This window comes from Alosa alosa, chromosome 12, assembly GCF_017589495.1.
Source record: "Alosa alosa isolate M-15738 ecotype Scorff River chromosome 12, AALO_Geno_1.1, whole genome shotgun sequence".
Taxonomy (NCBI): domain Eukaryota; kingdom Metazoa; phylum Chordata; class Actinopteri; order Clupeiformes; family Clupeidae; genus Alosa; species Alosa alosa.
Genome location: NC_063200.1, coordinates 17957203 through 17984994, shown reverse-complemented (window position 1 = coordinate 17984994; position 27792 = coordinate 17957203). Strand labels below are relative to the sequence as shown.

General features: G+C 41.9%; 1 protein-coding gene across 1 annotated transcript; it reads left to right on the top strand.

The window, feature by feature from the left end:
• Nucleotides 1–27766, top strand: atp8b5b (ATPase phospholipid transporting 8B5b). Its single transcript, XM_048259654.1, is given in 29 exon segments — nucleotides 1–253; nucleotides 5649–5724; nucleotides 6013–6071; nucleotides 6157–6270; nucleotides 6752–6850; nucleotides 7385–7446; nucleotides 7606–7678; nucleotides 8067–8137; nucleotides 8651–8733; nucleotides 9228–9386; nucleotides 10106–10194; nucleotides 10595–10686; nucleotides 10688–10786; nucleotides 11197–11405; nucleotides 12124–12167; nucleotides 12422–12587; nucleotides 13204–13392; nucleotides 13720–13835; nucleotides 15490–15654; nucleotides 18327–18438; nucleotides 18730–18835; nucleotides 19353–19494; nucleotides 19809–19992; nucleotides 20725–20948; nucleotides 21765–21848; nucleotides 23400–23645; nucleotides 24164–24302; nucleotides 24718–24848; nucleotides 25987–27766. Coding segments are annotated over 28 exon segments (3573 nt in total). The 5' UTR covers nucleotides 1–253; nucleotides 5649–5672; the 3' UTR covers nucleotides 26251–27766.
• Nucleotides 27767–27792: the final 26 nt, after the last annotated feature.

Sequence of the window (27792 nt, the reverse complement as noted above, 5' to 3'; positions counted from 1 at the left end):
CCCAAGACTCTGAAACCGTTTGGACACACCTGCCCAGAGGCTCCGCCCACTACGCCTCACCTGAGGTGGAAGCCCCCAAGTAGCGGAGCAGTGCATCTTGGGAGTTACAGTCAGCTAGCCACAGAGCCTACCTCCATACTTCTGTTTTTTTCTCTCTCTCTTTGAGTGTGTGTATGTGTGTGTTCAGCGTAGTTTCCTGTGAGGAAGTTGCAGATCCACTGGAGTCACGGACCCGGTCTTGTTCTTCGTTCAGGTATGTTTGTGTCTGTTTTATTCTGTTCACTCTTGTTTTTGCCAGTGTGTGTATGCAGGGATGGAGTGGTAAAATAAGAGGTGGGTAAACTATGAATTCTGTTATCACAGTAAGGTGGACTGCGCCATGCGGTTTCGGATTTAAAAAAAGTAATTTAACCTCCACTACATCTGTGTGTGTGTGTGTGTGTGTGTGTGTGTGTGTGTGAGTCTTTGGTGGTCAGTCATGAAGGGACCTCTCAGAAAGTGTGTTTGTTCGTTTCAGCTATCCACTGCTGAAATCTTATCAGCTTGAGGGTGGAAAATCAGTCTTTCATGAAGGTCGGAACTGTTTTAAACTAAAGGCTTGACTAAATGACTTTAACAACAGACCTCTGTGTGTGGGTCTTTGGCAAAGTGCTCGACACTCAGATTCTTATCACTGGAATGGATAAAAGTTATGTGGAGTTGCTGAAAAAGTTTTGGTGAAACATCTGTAACTTTTTATTGTTTTTTTGTCTGTGTTAATTCATCTTCAGAGAAAGTGTTAGACAGGGGAACAGGTACATCCATAGAATGTGTGTGTGTGTGTGTGTGTGTGGGGGGGGGTTCTACTACCCTTTTGGGGCAATGACCTGTTGGGTATCGTGGCAGCATGCACAGATCAATGCTCTGATCATTTTACTTTCACTTACTCACTAATATACTATTCAGTGATGCCAATTTATTGGTTGGTGTTTCATTGTGGTTACTATTATTATTGGAAACCAGACAAATTGATATGATGAAATCAATATGTGATATGAGAAAATGTGATATGAATTGTGATTTTGATGCTTGTAAGGCTTCCAGTTTATTGACCCAAATTATGAAAAGATACAGAAAATACGGAAACATTCATATATATTCATATTCATATAAATACTGAAACATTCATATATTCATATTCATATAAATACTGACACATTCATATATTCATATTCATATAAATACTGAAACATTCATATATTCATATTCATATAAATACTGAAACATTCATATATATTCATATCCTTTCTGATTGATGGTTGTTGAATACACACACACACAGTCTTGTGTGATTATGCGAATCACACAAATGTAGGGTGTGTTCATGTATCTTGTAGCTTTGTGGCTGTACAGGCCTTCATAGTTGACCTCTGATTTGAAAAAAGGAAATTCCGCCTATTGGCATGTGTGTGTGTGTGTGTGTCAGCCCATCCCATCAGTCCCCACTGACCTGTATAGGAGATAAGATAAAGAGTGTGTTGTGTTGGACACTGGCTCGCCTGCGGTATGAACGCATAAGTCTAATGTTCAGGGTTGCGAGTTATCCCCACGTCGATTATAATGGCAGGTTTCAAAGGGCTCTGTGAGTAAAAAAAAATGGCCTTCTTCGTACAGGCTGGTGGTGTCAGGGAGAGAGGGCGGAGTACAGTTATCAGCGACCAGTTTATGGTTTTATGTGAGTTTGATAGAGGCACTGATAACGCTGTTGCTTGTTTTAGTACTGTGTTCTTTACAGATGGTCATGCTCCCGTGAGCCTATGTAAACCTATCTATACAACAGTGTGTATAGAAATGAGCTGAGATGTAGCATGTGATTGATTACTGTATGTAGTTTTCAATATATATAATTTCAATATACAATATAATAAGAGATTAAGTAGTAAATTGCGAAACACTTTATTTGAATAATCCGTCTACAGAGACTTTGCAGATTGTAGAATTTGAAGTTCGGTCTTGAAAACTGAATTTCAGTCACCTAACCAGAGATGGTTGTTCCAAAGGATCTTTGACCTAACCCTAATCTTATCCATAAACTGTTGTCAACAGAGCATCAACAGGTAGTTTCTCTATAATATGAACATCTGTACATAGTCTATGGGAGACTATCATAATGGTTCATTTGTTCAAACACAATGAAAATGCTTTGTTTATGATACACTGCTTCACACTATAACACACTAGAGTGTCTGGCTGTGTTGTGAATGTGTTGAATCTCCACCAGAGTCCACATCACGTCATTGCTGTCCATACGGAAAGACAGGTTGGCCTGACATGGGCGCTGGCCAGTGGGGGGGAGAGTGAGAAGGAGGGCCAGCACAGAGCAGTGACCAGATTGATAGTTTGTATTGTATTGTACCTGACAAGTTTCGGCTACCTTGACTCTGTAGCCTTCATCAGAGTTGTCACGTGATGTTGGTGTGACGTCGTCTGAGATGTGTTATATGGCGTTTTCCATCCCACCTGTGGCCATATAAAACGCCATATAACACATCTCAGATGACGTCACACCAACATCACGTGACACCACTGATGAAGGCTACAGAGGCAAGGTAGCCGAAACTTGTCAGGTACAATACAATTTACTTCATTGGCCTTTTATAGTGAAACAGTGTAAATAGTATGTATATCAGTAGGCCTAATGAACCTCTTCTATATAGGAAGTTTGTCTTTTGCTCGAGAGGCCACTGAACATTCGTTCTCTATTGCAGGACTTTCATTTAACTTTTGATCATTCCCTGCGTCAAGTTCGACTCTGTTTACTTCCGAGACCAGAAATTATTTTCAGTTGTTGTCAAACCTATGATCTTACTATTGTCTTAAACAGTGACCTACAGGAGGGCAAAAGCTACCATATGTAAACTGTTAACGTGTTTACAAAAGATGCTTTTGAGCAAAAGGTGTTCTTGTATACTTATGACTAAAGAGGGTCTATCCTCCTCCACTAATCCATGGAATTGACAAAGGTTCCCAGTGAGAAAAGACTATATTTTCTGACAGTGCATGCACACTGTGGTCAGAGGGAAGTCAGACACACAAAGTGGGCACAGTCAGGCTGAAGTTAATTAGTAAAAGATAGATAAATAGATCAGAATTTAACACTGGTCGCATGTGATTGGTTTATTCAATTTCTCTTCACCGGAAAGGTCTCGCCCCATTTCAGAGTACTTGCCTTGCTTGACGTAGCTTCCCCCTACCTATATCGCCTATAACTTGGGCCCTAAGGGAATTAAGATATTAAAATAAACTGAGATAGCATATATATTTCTAACAAATGTTTCTAAATAGCTCTTGCTAGCCTTTTCAGTGAGTTGTGCCTTCATCTTGTAATGTCCAGTAGACAGGCTATGGATGGTGACTGCCAGCAAATAAATTGTTCCTCTCTTTCCAGAATGCTGATAAGACACACAGTATACACACACACGGACACACACACACACACGGACACACATGGAAACACACACACACACACACACACAGACACAAGCACACAGAAACACACACACACATGGACACAATGCATTTTACTATAACTACCAAGTTTATCATTAACCATATTAATGTGAGGAGGGACACTATAATGACCCTATTATCATCCCTCTCTGTCTCCCTTTGGATGCTGTTCTTCAGGGTAGCATTTTCTCTTCCACAGACATGGAATACAAGAGGAAATGATATTGAATATTGTTGATTTCATATAGGTTGTTGATTACCATAGGAGTGAAATTAATACGCTATAATAATTTTGATTATACTAAATGTTTAGCTGAATCAAATGTATTTTATCTTTAAATTTTCCATCATCATTTCTCTGATGCTACAGTGCTTATACTGTGGTGCTGAAATGTAAAATAAGACAAAGCAAGGCTGGATATGGTCAGATGGACATGACTGACAACAATCAACAGTGTGCCATGTGTAATATTAAGTAAGCTGGGTTGTTGGTTGTTCCACTGAGGGAAATGAAGGCCAATACCCTCTCCTGATAAAAATTCAGAAAAGGGCAAACAAGTTCATCAAACATGTAAGTCTGAGTGACCCAAACTCATTCCACTATAAAGCCCTGAGTTGAGCAAAGATAACTCCCCTACCAACCTGGTCTTCAGTCACCCTCCTCCAGAAACATCCAACACTTTAAAGGCCAAATACCAGGCCACATCCACACAAAATGTTTGGATTAACCAAACGCCCCAAAACCTAAAAGACATTTATGACGAATATTGGCAATCTAAAACACAATCCCAAAGCAAAATGCAATGCTATCTGACCCTAAACAGGAAATATACACTTGCACATTACCTAACAAAAATAAAAGAGACAAATTTGAGATGCACACTAACAAAATACATACTCAGTGAACACCGTTTAGCCATAGAAACAGGAAGACACAAAAAGACATGGCTTCCAAAAGACGAGCGTCTATGCCAGCAGTGCAGAGATGATGTTGTTGAAACTGAATTGCACTTTTTAACTGAATGCCCAAAATTTGAATCAATTCGCAATAAATACTTCCCAAAAATAAAAGAAAAAATCCCTGATTTCTATGACCTACCAAACCCGAATAAAATACTATACCTATTGGGAAAACACAGACAGCTGTAACTGCTGCCCAAAACCAGCTGAGAGACACTGAGTAATTTTTGTATGCATGTACATGTGACACACACACCACACACACACACACACACACACACACAACACACACACACACACACACACATGCACCCCTTGGGATACACTAACTCAACACAGTCCCCTCATGTTGTATATACCATACTTGAAGCTGTCCACTTTATATTTGCCCATGTATTGTATGTCTGTAAGTTTGTTGCCTATGTTGAGTCACTCAGAACTTGAACTTGAACTCAATATGTTGTACTCAGACACAGACAAAAAAAAAAATGTTCTTTACACTTTGTCCATGTACCCCTATCCCTTGTATATACCTGTATAATTGCTTAGATCCTGATACTGTACTTTTATGTAACAATTGCTTTGGCAATACAAGTGTCATATTTGTCATGCCAATAAAGCACCATTTGAACTGAATTTGAATTTGAAATCCCTGACCAATAGCACAAGGAATGTGAGGCCTCTCCAGTATATATGTGAAAACTAAACTGATATGAGGATATGTCTAGGAGGCCCCTTAGGGGACAGGGTGAAATCTCTGAGGCAAGTGTCAATCTCCCTCCTCATTAGCTGTCTGAGAGAAAATGTCAATCAATCTCCAATCTCAATTATCCATCATGGACTTATGGACTTATATCTATCCATTATGGACTTATGGACTCCAGATGGACTTTATTTGTTTTGTACATGATTATTGAGAAGGTATAATGACATTTATGGGCTTATCCAAACACTTATAGCCAACTTTCATTTGCGCGCAATGGGATGTTCCTCATGGAGGAAATTCCAAAGTGGGCTCCTGGAAAATCTTGCAATGTATCCCTAAAACTTCATCCTACCCTCCATCCAAGATGAATCAGGAAACCCCTTCCCCTAAATGTGAACCTCCCAAACAGAGGGGTAGAGTGAGATGGTGGGGTAGGGGAGATATGGAGTTCACCCTAAAAGCAGAGTTTGTGTGTTTCTTTTTATTTCTGCAGAGAATGGTGGCGTAGAAAGTAAACATGGGCTCTCTACTGTCGTCCTTGGGGATAGAGTGTGGAGGGAAGGAGCAGGGTGATGCAAAGCTTCATTTCTCACCTAATGCTTCAGATCAAAACCAGTATAATATGATGCTAATCATTTATCACAGTGTTATCATTATGTAATATATATCTTATGCTAATATCATAGATGTTAGGCTGAATTCCTGACATTACAATGTACAGTGTACAGTACATACAAGTAAACAGAAAAAATCATAAAAGTTGATTGATTGGTTGATTAATTCGTTCATTCATTCATTCGTTCATTCATTTATTCATCCATTCACTGATTCATTCGTTTTTTCATTCATTCTTACAGAGAAGGAAAGGGTTGTGCGGGCAAATGATCGGGAGTATAACCTCTCTTATAAGTATGCGGTGAGTGCTTGTGTACTGTATGAAGTGTGTGTGTGTGTGTGTGTGGTTCAGTAATAATGATCATTGTCTTCCTTTCTCTCCACAGAACAATGAGATTAGGACCTCCAAGTATAATATAATTACATTCCTACCACTCAACCTTCTAGAGCAGTTACAGAGGATCGCTAATGCCTATTTCATTGCCCTACTCTGTCTTCAGGTAACTAATCCTCTTTCTACATTACCCCCCTTCTTCTCACTCGTTTTCTTCATTCACTCTAGTCCAGTGGTTCTCAAAGTGTGGGGCGGGCCCCACTAGTGGGGAATAGAGACATGACAGGTGGGGCGCGAGGAACTGGAGGAAATAATAATAAAAAGAATTGTGCCTATATTTAATAATGCCTTCCTTTTTTGACAAGGAAGATCATAGATTCAAAATAAAACAGCCACACACAAACAAACTGTAAGAGTCATAAACAGACCAACATATGAATTAAAATAACATCCGATCCAGTGGACCGAGATGGGAAATGTATCTTAGAACCAAAATGCATATTGATGATGGGATCTACCCACCTTCAAAGTGGGGAATGACAAAAAAGGTTTGAGAACCACTGCTCTAGTCTCTCTACTTTTTAAAAGTCCTCTTCCTTTATTTTGACATGATATTCTATGTTACATTTGCCCCCCCACATCCACAGCTCATCCCTGAGATCTCCTCTCTGTCCTGGTTCACCACTGTGGTGCCCCTGCTGCTGGTGCTCCTTATGACAGCCGTGAAGGATGGCAGCGACGATGTAGTGAGTTCCCTCTCATTCACTCAATCAATTGGTCACTCACTCACTTGCTCACTCGCTTACTCACTTGCTCCCTCACTCACTTGCTCATTCACTCACTTTCTCACTCACTCACTCGCTCAGTCACTCACTCCTCAGACAACCTAGTGAGTTTTCACTCACTCATTCACCCACTCACTCACTCACTCAGTCACTTGCTCATTCAACCTCCTTTTCACTCCCACTCACTCACTCACTCAGTCACTCACTCATTCATCAGGCAACCTAGTGAGTTTTCACTCAATCATTCCCCCACTCACTCAGTCATTCACTCTTCAGACACTCAATCTCACTCTACAGGTACTCAATCACTCGCTCACTCACTCAGTCATTCACTTGTTCAATCTTCAGATGACCTGGTAGGGAGTTCAGGCGCTCATTTTGCTCTCTCACACTCACACTGATCACCCATTTCCTACTACCTCTCTCTCTCTCTCTCCCTCTCTCTCAACTAATTTTCAACCTGTGATTAAAATTGGAATGTTTTGAATATTTCAGAACAGACACAAGAGTGACAGGCAGGTGAACAATCGCAAAGTGGAAGTCCTGGTTAATGGCCAGTAAGTCTTTTCCTCCTTTTGGTACACAACCTATAACTTCTCCTAAACACAGCTTCCCCCCTCTACACCACATAGTGTTGTCAGTATTCAGTTGAATCTCATCCCTCACAACGTTGTGCTCTGAGCTTCCCTCTTGCTTCTGTTTTTTTCCCCTCACAGACTCAAGAGTGAGAAATGGAGGAATGTTCGAGTGGGCGACATCATCAGGCTGGAGAATAACCAGTTTGTGACGGTAGGGGACTGACAGGCCTATTTGCATTCTGTGTAACTATTCACATTTAGAGGAAATGAATAGGACATATTCATATTTAGTTCCTAACACATGGAGTCCGCACTTCAATGATGGGCAAAGTGCAAAGAGTCTCATGCATGAACTAAAGCGACTGTGGCATGTGGGAGCATTGCAGGCCTGACTGCTGTTTGTGCTTTTGTTTGTTATTAGCAAATACTGTAGATTTAGCCTCATTATGACTGTAAATGAGCTTCAGTTAGACTTTAGACCTTTGCACTGTACCCATCACTCAAATTAGGCCTCATGGTGCTTGTTTATTTGTTTGTCTTTTCAATTTTGTTACTGGCTTGTGCCCCCCCCCCCCCCACTCTTTCCATTTCTGGTCCAGGCAGATCTGTTGCTGCTGTCCAGCAGTGAGCCCTTGAATCTGGTTTACATAGAGACCGCTGAGCTGGACGGGTCAGTCGCATTTCTCCTCTCTGTCTGTCTGTCAGATATAATGTAGATCCAAACCCTCCTCATAATATGATCTATTCAGCTTTACACATGTGTGTAACACATAATCAAATATTCATGCACTCAAACTCAAACGTACATGTTGTTTTCACTCTGGCATTATGAAGAAAGGGAACTTGTTTGTGTTTGTGTTAGCAGTGCTCTTTGTGTCTAGCAGTGTTGGGTGTTATGGAAACAGCACATACGTTGTGAGTGTGATTGGTAGACACTCGTAACAGCAGTAAAATATCATTCTGTGTGCAGTTCCATTTCTTTTCTATTGAAATAGTAGCCTGGCTAGCGCCACCACTTCTCAATGAGACGTGGTCTGGGAACGCTCATTTTCTCAATTTGAAAAAATGCCCAGATCCGTAAAAATATCATTCTGTGTTCTGCAGTTCCATTTCTTTTCTATTGAAATAGTGTAATAGTTTAAATCAGTCTCAAAATGGAGCCATGTTTCCCTGTACTCCTTAGGGAGACAAACCTGAAAGTGAAACAGGCTTTGACCGTCACTGGAGAGTTGGGAGATGACATTCAGAAGCTGGCAGCCTTCAAAGGTAAGACACAGGAGCAGAGCCCAAGGCATACAGTATACTCTAAACATAAACATCCATGCTCTACTATGCTTATGTGCCATACATTCTGCTGGATAAAAGAGTCAGCTATGCACACAAATAAAGTACAGTATTAGACATGCAGACGTTCTGAAGGCATAGCATTATAGTACAGGCATCTTTGCTCACAAATTCCCTTTCTCGTTCTGACCCAAAGTGTCTCACCAAACTTTTTTTTATTCTGACGTCTCACCAAACATCTTCTCATTGGGACCCACTGTGTCTCATCAAACCCCTTCTCATTCTGACCCCACTGTGTCTCACCAAACTCCTTCTCATTCTGACATCTCATCAAACTCCTTCTCATTCTGATGTCTCACCAAACCCCTTCTCATTTTGACCCCACTGTGTCTCACCAAACTCCTTCTCATTCTGACGTCTCACCAAACTCCTTCTCATTCTGACCCACCGTGTTGTGACACTGCGATGGGACTCAGGTGAGGTATGCTGCGAGCCCCCCAACAACCGCCTGGACAAGTTCCAGGGGAACCTGACGGTGAAAGGAGAGACGCTCTCGCTGGACAATGACAAGATCCTGCTGCGGGGTTGCACACTCAGGAACACAGAGTGGTGCTTTGGTCTGGTGGTGTTCGGAGGTGAGCAAGCTGAGCATGCCAAAAAGATAGATAGCTAGATAGATACATACATGCATACATACTACATTGCATATATATACATTGTCATCTATTTATATAACACACACACACATTATATATATATATATATATATATATATATATATATATATATATATATATATATATATATATATATATATATATATCTGCACAATGGAATTCTTATTTCGTGCCCTCCACTCTGTAAACTTGGGGGTAAGGATATAGTAAGCATAAAAGACATACATACTCAATAATAAATACTCTGTATAAAAGAATGGAGATCATCTCACATTCTGATAACTTACAGGTCTGAGTTTCCACGTTAGAGTTGGAAAACTCTAACTCAGTTTTAGATAGGAAAAGTCCTGTCACATATTCATTCCAACCATTCACTAAACAGTCACTGGACCAGGCCTATATGCCACGTAAGGCTTTCCAGCCAGCAATTTATTTCCAGTGGAGCGCGGGTGTAACGGACAACGTCAGGCTAGTATAACGGCATCTTCTGTCATATATTCTGCTCCTTTTGTGTTCCCTGACAGGACTTGTTTAACTCTTTATTCAACTTTGACACACACATAAATACCTCAGCATCTTAACATGATTTCACTGGGGTGAAATAAAGTGAGTGGGCTGCTTGCGTTGATGTGCTGATTTGATTGATTGTGACTCGTTGTGGTTCTTGTTCCGTTCAGGCCCAGATACTAAGCTCATGCAGAACTGTGGGAAGAACAGGTTCAAGCGCACGAGCATCGACTACCTCATGAATGTGCTTGTCCTGTGTGTGAGTACATATGCATAGGCAGACACACACACACACACACACACACACAAAACAAAGCCACGCACACCCAAGCACAAACATATTCACACACACACACATACACACACACAAGTACAGTAGATACACAACCACACAAGCATACAATGTACATAAAACACACACACACAAACACGAGCACACACACACACGTGGTCACACACACACACGAGTAGATTCACAAACACACAGGCATACAATGTACATAAAATACACACACACACACAAAAGATCATAAGTATAAGTGTACTTATATACTTACTTACTTACTTACTTACACACACACACACACACACACACACACACACACACACACACACAACACAAACACACACTCATCCCATGGCATTCCTCTCATCCTCAGATCTTTGGCGGCCTGGCGTTCATGTGTGCTGTGCTGGCCATTGGTAAAGGGATCTGGGAGAGCCAGGAGGGCTCGGCCTTCGCTGCCTTCCTCCCCTGATGGTGGCTACAACCCCGCCTTCTCTGCCTTCCTCACCTTCTGGTCCTACGTCATCATCCTCAACACTGTGGTGCCCATCTCACTTTATGTCAGGTGTGTGTGTGTGTGTGTGTGAGAGAGAGAGAGAGACAGAGAGAGAGAGAGGCAGAGAGAGGGAAGAAACAGAGTACATATGTGCTTCTGTGTGTATGTATATGTGAGTTCTGTGTGTGTGTGTGTGTGTGTGTGTGTGTGTGTGTGTGTGTGTGTGTGTGTGTGTGTGTGTGTGTGTTTGTGTGTGTGTATGTGTGTGTACGTGTGTGTGCTTTTTCTGTATGTGTGTGTGCATGTGTGTGTAAACTGTCTCTGTATTTGATGAAATATATCAATATTTGTGTCACTCTTCTCTTTCTCTCTGGCCCATTTGATTTATTCATCTTTTCGTTTTTTACATTCTTTCTCTCCTCTAACCCCCTCTCTATCTCTCTCTCTCTCTCCCTCCCCCATCTCTCTTCCTGGGTCAGTGTGGAGATCATTCGGCTAGGCAACAGCTACTACATCGACTGGGACCGTAAGATGTACCATGCGGCCAGCAACACCCCGGCGCAGGCGCGCACCACCACCCTGAACGAGGAGCTGGGCCAGATCAAGTACATCTTCAGCGACAAGACGGGCACACTTACACAGAACATCATGACCTTCAACAAGTGCTCCATCAACGGGAAGTCCTACGGTGAGAAACCAGAGAAAAGTGCAGAGATGTAAAAATCCTGGCTTCAGTGCCTCTGCGCTTAACATAGATGATTTCACTAATTAGCTGATTTACCTGTACTAATTAGAATCATCTGATTTAGTGAATGGCTGGAACAAATATGTGGTAGGACTTTTACTCTCTGAAGCCGGACTTTTACACCTCTTGAAAACTATTACACATTTTGGTTTCATAGCTGTTTTTTGTTTACTGATAATGTGTCGGACCGTCAAACCTACCTCAGATAATGACCTACAGTATGGTGAGAACAGTTTAGATCACAATGAACATAAACAGACATGAATATTCTTGAGTATTATATGTGGCGCTAGCACTGCAGTAGATGGAATAGTCTAAAAATAATAATTGATTTGTAAAGCTGTTGACTTACACTGATTTTACTGATTTGTAAAGCTGTTCTTCCCAGCACAGTAACCGTAATCAAATCAGAATATATAAATAGTGAGTAGCTCATATTGTGAGAAATCGATATATAAGATCCCATTTTGAAAGATGTTAATTCCGCAGAAGTCATACACATCCTGTTATGCAGAAGAGCAGGTACATGAGTAGACATACAGTACCTAAATAATAAAAAATGCAGAAGTTTATTTTATCTTGTTACCACAAGTTCTATTCTGTATATAGCCTAGTGAATGGTTGCTAATGTGTTTTTATACAAGTTCTATTCATTCTGCAGGAGATGTTGTTGACTTCAGTGGACGGAGGATTGAGATCACTGAAGTAAGTGGAGAATTCACTGCAGAATTCAAATCAAATTCATTTGCCTACTGTAAAGTAAAGGTGTAGCCTACTGTGTTCACTGATTATGGTAGCAAAGTAGCCTATGTAAAAGTATAAAGTCTAAATCTTAATACAGCAATCATTTTACCTTCAAAAACAAAAACAACCCTCATTACTTCTGTTACTGAGAAATGGGAACCAAGCTAATGCACTCATTCACGGATCTGTTTACTGTGTTGTGTGCTCCTCTGCAGAAGACGCCTAAGGTGGACTTTAGCTGGAACCGGCTGGCGGACCCAAAGTTCTCTTTCCACGATAAGAGTCTGGTGGAGGCTGTGAGGCAGGGCTCGAAGGAGGCGCAGGCTTTCTTCCGACTGCTTGCACTCTGTCATACCGTAATGCCCGAGGAACTAAGTGACGGTGAGCGCCATCTTGTGGCAATAGAGAGCTACTGTTGCCCTTTTTTATCAGTTGAATGAGCTCTGTCATGGCTCTGTCATTTTTGGCCGAACAAAAATAGCATTTATATTTGAATAGACCCACTGTGAATTGACATGGTTCATCTACTCCCCTGTCCAATTGGCATCTCTCCTTTTTTGGCTTTTCTTCTCTGATCTTCACCTGCAATATTTTCCTCCTCTCTGTTGTCTGCTTCTTTTCTTTACCTCTCACATCCTCCCCCTCTTTTCTGACATCCCTCTGAACTGCTCTCTTCTCTTTTTTTCTCCTCTACTGCTCCCACCTTCCTCTCTTTCCTCTCTTTCCTGTCTTTCCTCTCTTTCCTCTCTTTCCTGTCTTTCCTCTCTTTCCTCTCTTTCCTCTCTTTCCTGTCTTTCCTCTCTTTCCTGTCTTTCCTCTCTTTCCTGTCTTTCCTCTCTTTCCTGTCTTTTCATTTTCATTACTCTTCTCCTTACTCTCCTTTATTTTTCCTGTATTCATATATACTCTTTTTTTTCTTGACTCCTCTCATCCTCTCCTCCTCTCCTTCCCTCCTTTTCTCCTCCTATTCTCCTCCTCCTCCTCTCTGTTGTCTCAGGTGGTCTGAACTACCAGGCCCAGTCCCCAGATGAGGGAGCACTGGTGACGGCCGCAAGGAACTTTGGCTTTGTGTTCCGCTCCCGGACGCCAGAGAGCATCACGGTGGTGGAGCTGGACCAGGTGACCACGTACGAGTTGCTGGCCATTCTGGACTTCAACAACGTCCGCAAGCGCATGTCTGTCATCGGTAAGGAGAAAGCCAATGGGCCCAAGGAGTTAAAGGGCCAGTATGTAGGAAATAAAAAAGGAAGATGTACTGTATGGCCGCCAACCTTGCTGTTTAGAGCAGCCTTCTGAGATCACACCACTTACTTATCCTGAGTTATATTTATCTCCTGGCTTTCTCTGAGAAGGCAGCAGTTAAAGCCTGGAGAATAGGCCTGAGAAACGCTAACTACACTCTCTCTCTCACCCCTTTTCTCTCTCTCTCTCTTTCTTTCTCTCACCCTCTCTCTCATCTGTGTGTGTGTGTGTGTGTGTGTGTGTGTGTGTGTGTGTGTGTGTGTGTGTGCAGTGCGCTGTCCCGAGGGGAAACTAACTTTGTATTGTAAGGGAGCTGACACTATCATTTATGAGAGACTGCACCCCTCCTGCTCCAAACTGATGAAGGTCACTACGGAGCACCTGAATGTGAGTGTGTTTTTGTGTGTATATCTTGCCCATTTGCTGCTCCAAACTGATGAAGGTCACTACGGAGCACCTGAATGTGAGTGTGTTTTTGTGTGTATATCTTGCCCATTTGCTGCTCCAAACTGATGAAGGTCACTACGGAGCACCTGAATGTGAGTGTGTTTTTGTGTGTATATCTTGCCCATTTGCTGCTCCAAACTGATGAAGGTCACTACGGAGCACCTGAATGTGAGTGGGTTTGTGTGTGTATATCTTGCCCATTTGCTGCAAAACCACTTGAACCACTGAGTCCACAACTTCCGTCAAAGTGATCGTGTCAGTACCCCTCCCCCCAAACATGCTAAATTAAATTTCAGTATTATAAGGTTGTGTTGCATAGTATAATTAATATATAGATTAATCTATTTAATAATTAATTAATAGTAGAGTGATAGCTCTCATATAGCAGAAAGCCCCAAATACAATTTTTACACACTGGATGCTCCATCGCGAAGTGCTTGTGGCTAAAATAATTATTAGGATTAGCTTAATGTATTTTTACATTTGCCGTAGTATTGTCAATGGGTTTAATAACACATCAAGGGGGTCCTTGGCCAGAACCTAGTGGTATTTGGGGGGCCTTGTCGTGGAAAAGTTTGGGAACCCCTGGTCTAGATGTATAGTCCACCGTATACACTGCAATTGAACCAACATAAAATATGTATTTTTGTGTATTTATTCCGTATTTAGTGTAGTCATTCCATATCAGAACCCCTGACATACAATCCAAACTTCAGAGTGTTACCTTTTATTTGAGACCAAGATTATGCTTCTACACAAATGGATTCATGTGCAGTAAGCTTTTTATTGTCAGTATGCATTTTGGGTAACCGAAGGTCCTATTTGGAGTTTCCATAGGGCATTTAGCAAAACGCATGGGCATACCTTTACAAATAATTGTCTAAAATACTCATCTTTCATTCTTGATCTACTGTTACACACAGCTTCACAAGACCTGGTTCTAGGGCTCAGTTGTGTTTCTAAATCAAGGAACCTAGAGGGCTGAAATGTGATCAGTTCAGTTATGTTTGTAATCTGTCAGAAAGAAAAAATAAATTCTAGCCTCTGTAACTCTGTGTCAGTACTTTACACAGTTATTCTGACTATTCCCCAAGAAAGTACAGGGTCTTAGCTTTACAAAGAGGTCAGGCATTTGATTATAAGCCAAACTAAGTGGAAACAGTGGCATCTGAAGTAGGCGCTGTGCAATTTCACAACTTGAAATTGGCCCATGCACTACAGATGTAGATGATGTCCTGGAGGTGCATATTTGTGTTTAAATCTAGTTTGGACGTTGAGGTTATGCTTGTTTATTTGTTTGCTTGTTTACAATAGTACAGTGAGTGTAAACCTACATGTAAGTGTACAGCATGTGTGTGTGTGTGTGTGAGTGTGTGTATGTGTACTTACTATGCGTGTGTGTGTGTGTGCAATGCCATGTACCTCATCTTCACCTCCTCATTCCCTTTCATTGGTGAGTCTCCCTCATTTTAAGTGTGTGCACGTGTGTGTGTGTGTGTGTGTGTGGGTGTGTGTGTGGGTGTGTGTGTGTGTGTGGCCCGTCTCCTCCCTCTCCTCACCTACCCACTCTCCCTGCCTCTGCGTGTTCCTGCAGGAGTATGCAGGAGAGGGCCTCCGCACCTTGGCCCTTGCCTATAAGGACCTGGACGAGGACTACTTTAAGAGCTGGCGAGAGCGCCACTATGAGGCCAGCACTGCCATGGACAGCCGTGAGGAGAAGCTGGACGCCATCTACGAGGAGATCGAGAAAGACTTGATGGTAATGCCCACCGCAAATACCAGTAGACGTTATTCACAGCAGCTATTTTTGACATGAAATACAGTATATGGCAGGCCTAGGTGATGCTAATGAGATTAATTCAGGCTCTGATTCTGCTACACTTAAATTGAACATTTCTTCATAACTTTATTAATGTGTTTAGCAACACCTGTGCTTGCCCTACTGTGCTATTTCATGTCAAATTAAATATAATAATAATAACACTGAAGTTTTCCCCTCCTTTACGGACATAACATAATGGGGAGGAAACAACCTAGCATGAGGTTATTCTCTTAACATGCAGGGGTGCATTTCCCATAGTTGCTAACCTGTTAGCAACTTAGTTGGTTGGCAATTGGAAATTGCATTGCAACCAAAACCTTTCTGCTGTAAGTGCATGTTGTGTGTGATGTCTGTATGCTACTGAGACCTTGAATTTCCCCTTGGGGATCAATAAAGTATCTATCTATCTATCTATCTATCTATCTATCTATCTATCTATCTATCTATCAAAGTTGCTAACTTAGTTAGCAACTATGGTTTTGGGAAACACGCCCCAGATTCACAGGCAGTGTCTCTGGGCAGTCCAGGATTTGGGGGGTAAGATGGAGGAACTGACTGAGTATTGGTAAATGTAGCTACTTCTGACGTGTTTGTAGGTTACAGTGAATCAGATAAGAGTCAAGTCAAGTCAAGTTTATAGCGCATTTCATACATAGGGGTCATTCAATGTGCTTTACATAAACAAAAGCAAACAGGAATAGCTAATAAAAGTATAGAAAGGGCAATAGTCAAAGAATAGTTTAAAATGTAAAGAATAAAAAAGAAAATATAAAACACACAAGGTCAAAGTACAAAAGTATCAAAGGGCAATAGATTAAAGTGTAGATTAAATAATTAAAAGACATAAAAAACATAATAAAATACATAAATACCAACATAATATATCATATTATGATTACTCAGTGATAGTGATACTAGTCAAGCACCCTGTGAACAGCCCACTATGGAGATACTTAAAGTAGTCCCGAACTGTGCGTGCGCACACATATATTTCCTTCATCCATCATGCTGGCCATCGGAGACGGAGCCAACGACATCATCCAGGATGACGTGTCACACATACACGTAACCCATTGGTTTAGAAACGATTAAAATTTTAGCTGAAAGGCTTTCCCAGATTCAAAAATGTGTAACTCAGTGATAATGATCCTAGTCAAAGGCCCAGTGAACAGCAGCAGAACTCTATAAAGATTCTTGAAGTAGTCTCAAAGTACACACACACATACTGTATGTTTTAAAACAAAGGGTAATTTCAGTGTCATCATACAGTACAGTATGTGTCAAAACAGTCAAAGAACTTTTGTTACTGGTGATTCTGTTATTTTTTATTTTATTGTATTCTGTTTGTAAAGATGTAAGGGCTACTCTGTATCCGATTCAAGCTTCAACAGATAACTAAAACAGACACCAAAAACACATAAAAAAAAAAAAAAAAATAAATAAATAAATAAATAAATAAATAAATAAATAAATAAATAAATAAAAAATGGAAAGAAAGGAAAAGTCCCCCAATGGGATTAGAAAAGAAAAAAAAGAAAGATTTTTTTTAATGTGGCACACAAACAAACATTGTTTATTTGTTGTGTGCAACATGTCATAACATTCATGAAAATAAAAAGATGCCAGCACTTTGAAGCCAAACAGCCATTTGTCAGATGATTCACATATTTTTTTAATTTCAGTAAAAGATCTCTGTCCCCAGGAAATATTTTATATTGATTTGCAGTACCTAGGAGTTTAATTAAATGTAAATCATTCCCAGACACCATTAAATTAAGCCTGTTTATATGCAGTTTGGCTGTACATTTCCTGGTAGTCTGTGATCAAATTTTTAACTGAAATTCGATGAGAGGTAACTTAAGCATCTTTCCCAGGACTTCAGTTATAGGAAATATGATGATGAAATATGAATGTATGTTTCTTGGCGGCTTCCACATGGAAGTCCTTTGGATTATGGATTAATTTGGACATATGGAAAATTTTCCAGCGTCTATGGCAACAATAACAAAAACATTGGTAGATAACACATGACCACACTAGCCAATAGGACTGCTTAAAGAATCCTTTGTAATGCCAGAGAACCAATCAAATGTTTAATCTACCAGTAATCCTGCACTGCTTATGGAGTATATGAGGGCTCATACATGTGATGGTCATATTTAACCTTTGTCCAGGGCAGGCAGCCCCCACAGCCCCCACTGACATTAGTTTCCACCACACAAAGTGGGTCATCGTCCCATGTGGACGAAAACAACAGCCTATTTAGGACTGTGTTGTTCCCAAAGGGAAGGTCCTGTGCGATGTGGATAGCATATGAGCCACTCTTTAGCTTAAGCCAGGAAAAATGGATTAGAGAAATGTTTAGAACCGTCATGAGGACAATAGTTTGGTGCCTTTGTCCCCAAAGAATCAAAAGCTTACTGTCCTATATGAAAAGGAGATTTGTATTCTGTTTTTGTGCAGTATACAGTAGCAGCGATAGATAACATTGACGTGTTTATGTTTATGTGACAGTTAATATGTAGAATTCATCATTTTTTTACCTGAAGTATTTGTGTGTTGTGTGTGTGTGTGTGTGTGTGTGTGTGTGTGTGTGTGTGTGTGTGCAGCTTTTAGGATCCTCTGCAGTAGAGGATAAGCTACAGGACGGCGTCCCTCAGACTATAGAGCAGCTCGCCAAGGCTGATATCAAGATCTGGGTGCTGACCGGAGACAAACAGGGTGAGGGGCACACACATGCGGCATCACGTCACACACACATTCATGATAACACTTCCCTCACTCGCTCACTTATTCACAGTCAAAGGCAGACATAGTCACATTATATCAGTCAGTCTGATAGTAGCATACACTCACTCACTCACTCACTCACTCACTCAACAAACCAAACTTGTCTCTCAGAAACTCATTATGGTCATTCACAATATTAAGAGCTGCCACAATGTCCCTTAAACATGGTGGTGTTGAGAGTTTCAGGTGCATGTCTTCATGTGTTGCTCCCTGCCCTCACAGAAACGGCTGAGAATATCGGCTACTCCTGTAACATGCTGAGGGACGAGATGAAGGAGATATTCATCGTGGCAGGAAACACAACCGAGGAGGTGGCAGAGGAGCTGCGGTACTTACACACACACACACACACACACACACACACACACACACACACACAACACACACTCGTAATCTCGGACACACACTCACAAAAACACACACACACACACACACACACACACACACACACACACACACACACATTCACACAAACATGCATAAACAAACACACACAACTCACATAACTCTATCTCTCTCTCTCACACTCACTCTGTGTCACACACACACACACACACACACACATACACGCGCGCGCACACACACACACACACACACACACACAATGCTCACACAATTCACATACACAACTCACATCCCTATTTTAGTGTTCATCAACAGAGATAAACTTTGCTTAATCTTCATATCTTGTAAAGAGACCTTGTGCTGTATTATGAGTTCAGTTAGGAATTTTCCACCCTACAAGTTAAGACTTTTCTAAACTGGTAGTACTATATGTAGCAATCTTGAGTACTTATTTTGAGTCTTGTATCACACCCCTCTCTGGTTGCCCTGGAAACTCACAGAGCTGCTAGGAAGAAGATGAAACCAGACTCATCAGATGAGCCACCCCTGCACAAGAGTGGCATTCTGGGTAAAAAGACCGAGGTGGTGGAGGATGAGACAGTGGAGGGCGAGTATGGCCTGGTCATTAATGGACACAGTCTGGTGAGTAGGAGGAGGGGACTTGTCAACCGGTTACGTAACTTGTTAGCTTATACCATTTACAAGGGGAAAAGATATGCGTATTTATTTGCAAGAGCTAATATGGCTTGAATGCATGGCGGCCAGATCCTTTATTATACTTATTACTTTGTTTCTCCTTATTGTTCATTTTTGTTTTATGTGTGTGTGCATGTGTCCGTGTGTATGCATGTGTGTGTGCATGCATGCGTGTGGTGTGTGCGTGTGCGCGTGCGTGTGTGTGTGTGCATGTGTGTGTGTGTGTGTGTGTGTGTGTGTGTGTGTGTGTGTATCCTCAGGCCTATGGCCTGCAGAAGGACCTGCAGCTGGAGCTGCTACGGACAGCCTGCATGTGCACGGCTGTGATCTGCTGCCGGGTCACGCCCCTGCAGAAGGCCCAGGTGGTGGAGCTCGTCAAGAAGCACAAGAAGGCTGTGACGCTGGCCATCGGAGACGGAGCCAACGACGTCAGCATGATCAAAGGTGACCCCGCAGCGGAGGCAAACAAACTGAGGGACCAACAGGAACTAAACAGGAAAGAGAGGAATAGATACGTTAGACAACAACAGAACAACAGAACAACAGAAAACAAACACATTAAGACAAATCAGAAAAATATCTGAACACTGAGCTGAGTACATACTGAAAACACTCAGCTGAGTACATACTGAACACACTCAGCTGAGTACATACTGAAAACACTCGGCTGAGTACATACTGAAAACACTCATCTGAGTACATACTGAAAACTGTACATTTCGGTACAACCTTTGGTATGCCTTGAAAGAAATCCATTTACGAGCCTACTTACAGTACGTCCTTTTATCTATTTATGCTATGGACCCTCTTGTGAGTCTGCAAGATTGAATTGAATACTTAACGTTGTACATTTAGCATGTAACTGTATGGCACACAAGCTTCTTTACAACCTGTGATATACTAATGGTGTTATTAATAATCAAATTATTAAAACATAGTTGGGATTATTTTAACAAGCCAATTTGACTTCCTAAAATAAGACAGGCAGCTATTAAATTAGGTCAATATGATCTTGTGAGAAAGCGCGTAAGTAAGTATCTCTATACTAAAAACAATTTCAACTTGATTTTTGTGTTGTATGTGTTGCAAATTAATTCATTGGCCTGTTTGTGACCTCCTTATGACCCTGAACTTGCCCGTCCTCCCTCTCCTGTGTGTCCGATCTCATCCTCTCAGCTGCCCACATTGGCGTTGGCATCAGCGGGCAGGAGGGCATGCAGGCGGTGCTGTCCAGCGACTACTCCTTTGCCCAGTTCCGCTACCTGCAGCGCCTCCTGCTGGTGCACGGCCGCTGGTCCTACATCCGCATGTGCAAGTTCCTGTGCTACTTCTTCTACAAGAACTTCACCTTCACCTTCGTCCACTTCTGGTACGGGTTCTTCTGCGGATTCTCCGCCCAGGTGAGAGATGGAACCTCTTATGCTGCCTCTTTATTTTTTGGTGTCACCTGTAAATACAGGATCTGGCCAGTGGGCCAGAGGCAATTGAAAGCTGGGACAGATCACACACACACACACACACACACACAGACACAGACACACACACACACACACACACACACACACACACACACACACACACACACACAAATACACACACACACACACACACACACACACACACACACACACACACACAGACACATCTATGTATGTAAAGATGTATAGGCAACTGAAAGCTGTGACAGATCATGGTGCCAGTGGTGCTTAACCAGTCAGTGCTTCTTGTGTGCATATTGCAATATGGTTTTCTACAACAAATATGCTGAAAAAGACTGTAGGCTTGATTATGTGTAGGATTATTGGGAATGAAGCATTAGTGTGTGTGTGTGTGTGTGTGTGTGTGTGTGTGTGTCTATATATTGTAGCAACTGTCGACTTCAAGGCACCTAATCCCAATCCTTGCCTACTGTAACTCTAGCACCTTCCATGCTGCCTTGAAGTCGACAGTGGGGGCCAAAAATACCATGTATCATGAATTGGTAACCATTAGATGCTGCTAGGGGTAAACAGTAAAACAGTGATACTTTCTTTCTCCTGACACAAGATAGCAGGGATCAGATTAGATTATCTGTAGATGTGAAATGGCCAATTTAAGGTTCATCTTCATCAGTGCATGTTTGAGGACATGAAAGATAAGAGGAATTAAATAAGACAAGATAAGATGGATGATTGCAGTGGGTTGAGAGATGCTGAGCTGTGCTTTCTTTGATACAGACGGTGTATGATGAGTGGTTCATAACTCTCTACAACCTGGTGTACACTGCCTTACCTATCCTTGGCCTTGCTCTATTCGATCAGGTAAGTGTGTCTACAGTATATGCATGTGTGTGTGTGTGTGTTTTTGTGTGTGTGTACTCATCTGTATACATACACAGATGTAGTGTGTGTGTGTGTGTGTGTGTGTGTGTGTGTGTGTGTGTGTGTGTGTGTGTGTGTGTGTGTGTGTGTATGTGTGTGTATACATATCTGTATACATACATTGATGTGTGTGTGTGTATGTGTGTGTGTGTGTGTGTGTGTGTGTGTGTGTGTGTGGGTGGATGGGTGGGTGGATGGAGGTCACACTGTATATCAACATCATCTGCTGATGTGCATAGCATGTGTACAGTATGTCTACTGGCCGTAGCATTAATCTCCTCTGAGCTGCTACAGATGAGAACGTTGTTCCATCCACAAGGCCAAAGAAATCCATGCGCTTGTAGTCTCTGTGTTAGTCAGAGGTGTGAGAAGAGTTCAGTTTGCTTGTGTGTACACACTAGTCTGTATACTTTTCTGTTTCATTACACATTGTGCTGCCTCCCGCTCATCGATCTCTCTCGGGCCATTTGTTGACTCAAGCCCTGTGGTCCTGTCTGCTTTATGTTTGTCTTTCTGTCTCTCTTCTTGTCTCTGCAGGTTGTATTCCCTGTTGATGATCTCTTGAGCTTAATCTGTTATCTATCTAGTCCATCCTGCACTCCTCTGTCTTAATAATGAAGTGCCTCCCTGTCTTAGTGCCTCCCTTGCTGTCTGTCTTACTGCCTTTCTGTCTCTCTTCTCCTTCACTCACACCCCTCAGGGTTGTCTGTCAGTCAGTTCATATGTCTGTCTGTCTGTCTGTCTAATTGTTTATCTGTCTCTCTGTCTGTCTGTCAGTTAGTTCATATATCTATCTGTCTATCTGTCTGCCAGTCAGTTCATATGTCTGTATGTCTGTCTGTCTGTCAGACACAAAACAGTAATTTTGTCTGTGTATATTTAGGAATCCTGTGACATTCAGACATTACAGTATATCTTGCTTGCTAAAGAAACACAAGTACTGTCTACAAATGAACACACTTGTAGAAAATATTTTTGAGCATCTCTCCTAAATGTAACAACTGCGTGTGCTACAGTGACGCTTGCAGAAAACAACCGAGTGGTCTAGTTCCAGAACTTTCCATGCTTGTCATCAGTGGAGGTTCCTGTGTGCTGTGGCCTAGGTTGCTTACAGTACTCTGACTGTTACACATGACGATGTGAAGCCTCTTTACAGAACATACCTCTGAGATAACCTTGAAGCTGCCTTCTCTGCCTTTTATACGCCATTTCCTGTGAGGTTAATGTATCAAGATCAAGGGCTAATTTGTAGTCATGGTAAAGGGCCAGATAGCATTTGAGTTTGTGTTGTGTTTTGGTGACTTGGTTCGTCTCCCTCAAATGTGCTTCATTGCCATTACAAATCATGCACATTTATTGGCAAAGCATAAAAAGAAACAATACAAGTTGAACCAAAGAGGGGAAAAATATATTGTTTTTCTCTCTCTCTCTCTCTCTCTCTCTATTTTTGTGTCTGTTTGTCTTTATGTGTCTCGTTCTCTCTCTCCTCAGGATGTTGACCATCGCTGGAGTTTCCAATACCCCCAGTTGTACCAGCCAGGTCAGCTGAACCTCTACTTCAGCAAGAGGACGTTCGTCCGCTGCGTGCTGCACAGCGGCTACAGCTCACTCATCCTCTTCTTCATCCCCTACGCCGCCATCCACGACACGGTCAGGGACGACGGAAAGGACATCGCCGACTACCAGTCCTTCGCCCTGCTCGCACAGACCTGTCTGCTCGTGGCCGTCAACATGCAGGTGAGGCCATCGGCGTACACACACACACACACACACATGATTCCCTCACAATTAGCACAATCCCTTACTCATACTGTCCATCCAAACTTATTCACATGCACTTCCACACAAATGTTCTTATTTTTATTTGTTTATTTATTAGGACAATGCTCATTAATTAACAAACAAGCTGCAAATAAGCCAGAGTTAGCTTGTGAGTGCGAATTCTTAAAAAGACAGCCTAGAATAAAACAGCAAACAGAAACAAAACAAAAAAACAGTATGACTAGACAAATTGTGCAAGCTGGTACCCAGACCAAAGATACCCATCAGACAAGACAGTACAGTAAAGCTGGTACCCAGACCAAAGATACCCATCAGACAATACAGTACAGTAAAACTGGCTACATTACACACAAGACAAATAGCTATTACAACACATTACACAACAGAACAAACATGTAAACGTGTGTGTGTGTGTGTGTGTGTGTGTATGTGTGTGTGTGTGTGTGTGTGTGCCTGTGTGTGTATTAATACAGATTGGTCTGGACACCTACTACTGGACAGCAGTGAATCAGTTCTTCCTCTGGGGAAGTATGTCTGTGTACTTTGCAGTCTCTTTCACCATGTACAGCAATGGCATGTACCTCATCTTCACCTCCTCATTCCCTTTCATTGGTGAGTGTCCCTCAGTGTGTGTGTGTGTGTGTGTGTGTGTGTGTATGTTTGCATTTCTGTGTGTGTGTGTGTGTGTGTGTGTGTGTGTGTGTGTGTGTTTGTGTGTGTGTTGTGTGTGTGTGTGTGTGTGTGTGTGTGTGTGTGTGTGTGTACCAAGTGATTATCATTACCCTCATCTAATTGTATGTCCTGTGATAGCATGCTGAGTAATAGGCTGAGTAATCTGTTTACAGCCTGCAAAGTTATCTCCAGTCACATGTATATGAGTATGTTTGTGTTTATGTATGTGTGCATCTATGTGTGTGTGTGTGTGTGTGTGTGTGTGTGTGTGTGTGTGTGTGTGTGTGTGTGTGTGTGTGTGTGTGTGTGTGTGTGTGTGTGTGTGTGTCTGTGTCTGTGTGTGTGTGTTTACCAGGTGTGGCCAGAAACTCCTTAAACCAGCCCAACGTGTGGCTAACAATCCTTTTGACGTCGATCCTGTGTGTGTTGCCTGTGCTGGCCTACCGCTTCCTCTATATGCAATTAAGGCCCACCATCAACGACAAGGTACTCAAATAAACTGTACTTGTAACACACACACACACACACACACACACACACACACACACACACACACACACACACACACACACACAAAATGATTTATGATTAGCACATAGTCAAACAGGCTCTATAGATAGCCTTCCTCTTACAACTATCTGACATTATGATCATAATGCATCCTTTGGTATGGTGTGTGTGTTATATTTTACATGCATTAAGCATATGCATTTTAGCCAAAGTCATTAACAGTATAAATATACATTTCGTCACCTGTCTTGGTGTGCTCCCAGGGAATAAGCACCTATGGTCTAAGTGTGGTTCGCACATTACTTTGTCAGTTTCTCTAGCAGATGGGGAACAGGAACTCTATTCTTACACACTTACACCCTTGTGTCTGTCAAGTAACTGAAACAAGCCTGCAGCCGTCTGAGAATGGCGCTTTCTCCTTTGAATTCCTACTGAAATGTGTCACTTGTTTTGGTTTGTGGAGAAATAAAAGTGTTCTCCTTCTAGGTTTTTAATTAAATCAATTTGATGTACTTTAAAGGGACACCAGGCTACGTTTTCGTGTTAATTAATCATCTTCGTAAGTCGGTATATGGTTAAATGACTCATTACGGGGCGAATGAAGGCTCTCTCGCCCGCCCCTACTGCCTGTAGGAAGAATATCCCACTTGCAAGTTCGGTGTATCCTACCCGCCGACCGAAGCAGGATCAGTTTACAGCACAGAAAAAGCATCAGGCTTGCCTGGTGTCCCTTTAATGTAATTACACTTGTACTGTAGAAGGTGTGAGACTGGAAAAGTTGGGTCCTTTAAGTACTACAGATGGCCTGAGACTGTAGTCACCCAGGCAGGGCTATTTTGGGCAGGCATTGTCAAGGTGGGGACCTCAAGGAGCAGGAGTTGTAGTAGTAAAGAGTCTCAAAAACACAAAGTGCTGCCAGTCGAGCACAGATATGGCAGAAAAGATATGGGAAACCCTACTGTAACCCAAGACGCTTTTGCCTTAAGGATAAAGAATAACTAAAGGATGTATTTTAAATAAAAAATCAAGTCCGCAACTCCGTTTAACACCCAAGACAGGGTCCATATAAACCACATGGTTAATTTAACTAACCTGGTTCTCTTGTTCTGTCTAGGTGCGGTACAAAGTCAGACAAGAGAAGGCGCCCCCTGCGGACACACCGTACCGCTTCCTTCCTCGACGAATCAGCAAGCGCCGCTCAGGCTATGCCTTCTCTCATTCACGTGGCTATGGTGACCTGGTGACCTCCGGCCGCTTCCTCCAGCGTCCGATCAAAAGCCGACCGGCCCTGTTCTCCCGCAGCAATACCTCTGGGTCTCCAGTGGCGGAGGATTCGCCGCAGATTTTCCGCACCATCACAGAAGAGCCCATTGCCTGAATCAACTATACACACACACACACAAACACACACACAAACACAAATACAAACACACACATACTCACAGGCACAAATGCAAACACACACATTTACAGACGCACAAATGCAAACATACACATACTCTCACACACGCACACAAATGCAAACAGGCAAGCACACATATACACAAACCCACACACAAACCCACACACAGGCTCATCTTCACATAGTGGGCTAGGCTGCCTTGATGAAGGAATGGCACAGACTGCATCTGACTGAACTGTGGACTTCACTCAGAACTGGAAATGGCACTTGAAATAGTGTTGCTGCATGTAGCACTTCAAGAAAGTGCATTGACGTTGTGAGGGAATACAGTCGTCATAATGGGTGCATCCCTACAGAGATGATCAGCACACATCTTGAGCACTCTTTCCAAGGTTCTTAGTCAGGAGAGAGGGAGATATTTGTTTGGAATATGGATGTTTGATTTGACTGAAAAGAAGAGTTTGCAATGAAGTGAATTAAAATGTTTCCCATGCTCTTCCTCCAATATCCTCCAAAAAAAGAGCAGTCTGTCTACAATAGGAGTTTTACAGGAGTTTTGTTAAAGTCTATAATGAATCAGCAGGTCTGGAGTGTGTGGCGTTTCCTCCCAGTCTGAACACAGTGCAGTGACACGCCATTGCCCATTTGCGAAACTGAGACGGGCATTTTGCCTGAGCAGTAACCGAATAACTTTAGCTCGATCAAAGGCTGAATAGAAAAAGGGATGAATTTCCTCTGACAGATTAATTTCCCTTCAAGATACTGCCAATTCCTCCCTTCAGATGTACACACTGCATAGTACTGTGAATTTTGTTTTCTTTAAAAAAAAAAAAAAAAAATTGGGGAAGGAAAATTTTTGATAGTGAGGATGGGGGAAATGACTCTTGTAGACTATAACATTAACATCTTGACTTGAATGACTTCAGCTCTTCAGATAAGCACTTTCCATGTTCACTTTAGAAGGGAAACTTGATGTAAAACAGAAAACCGCCTAAAACACTACATTATGTCTTTTTTATTATTATGTCTTAAAAGGTGCCTTAGCACACATCCTGATCTTTTAAGTAATGTGTAATTGCATTTCAACTATAGAGATGGAAGATGGGCACATCCCCCTTATATAGAAGGGAAGAATCTTTACTTATGTAAACAGTGGTTCATGATAGATATGGGGGTGGGTAAGGGTAATTTGGGGGGGAAAAATAAAGGTACTGAAAATAGTATACCATTAATTAGGTTATTGAGGGCCAGGGTATTTTGTCATATATGTTGATGGCATTACATTGTCTTGTGTGTTTTTTTTTAATCATGTGTCTTAACTAAATTACATTTTGGATGTTTTTGTATTCTCCGTAGAATCTTTGAGTGTCTTGTATTTTAACATATTTTGTTCTAATTATCCTTGATTTCGCCAATAACGTGACTGGGGCTGAAGTAGTTTAATAGCTACACTGCTTTTTCACAGCAATAAACATATGATATTTTTCTACAACGCTGTCAATCTCAGTCTCTTCTTAT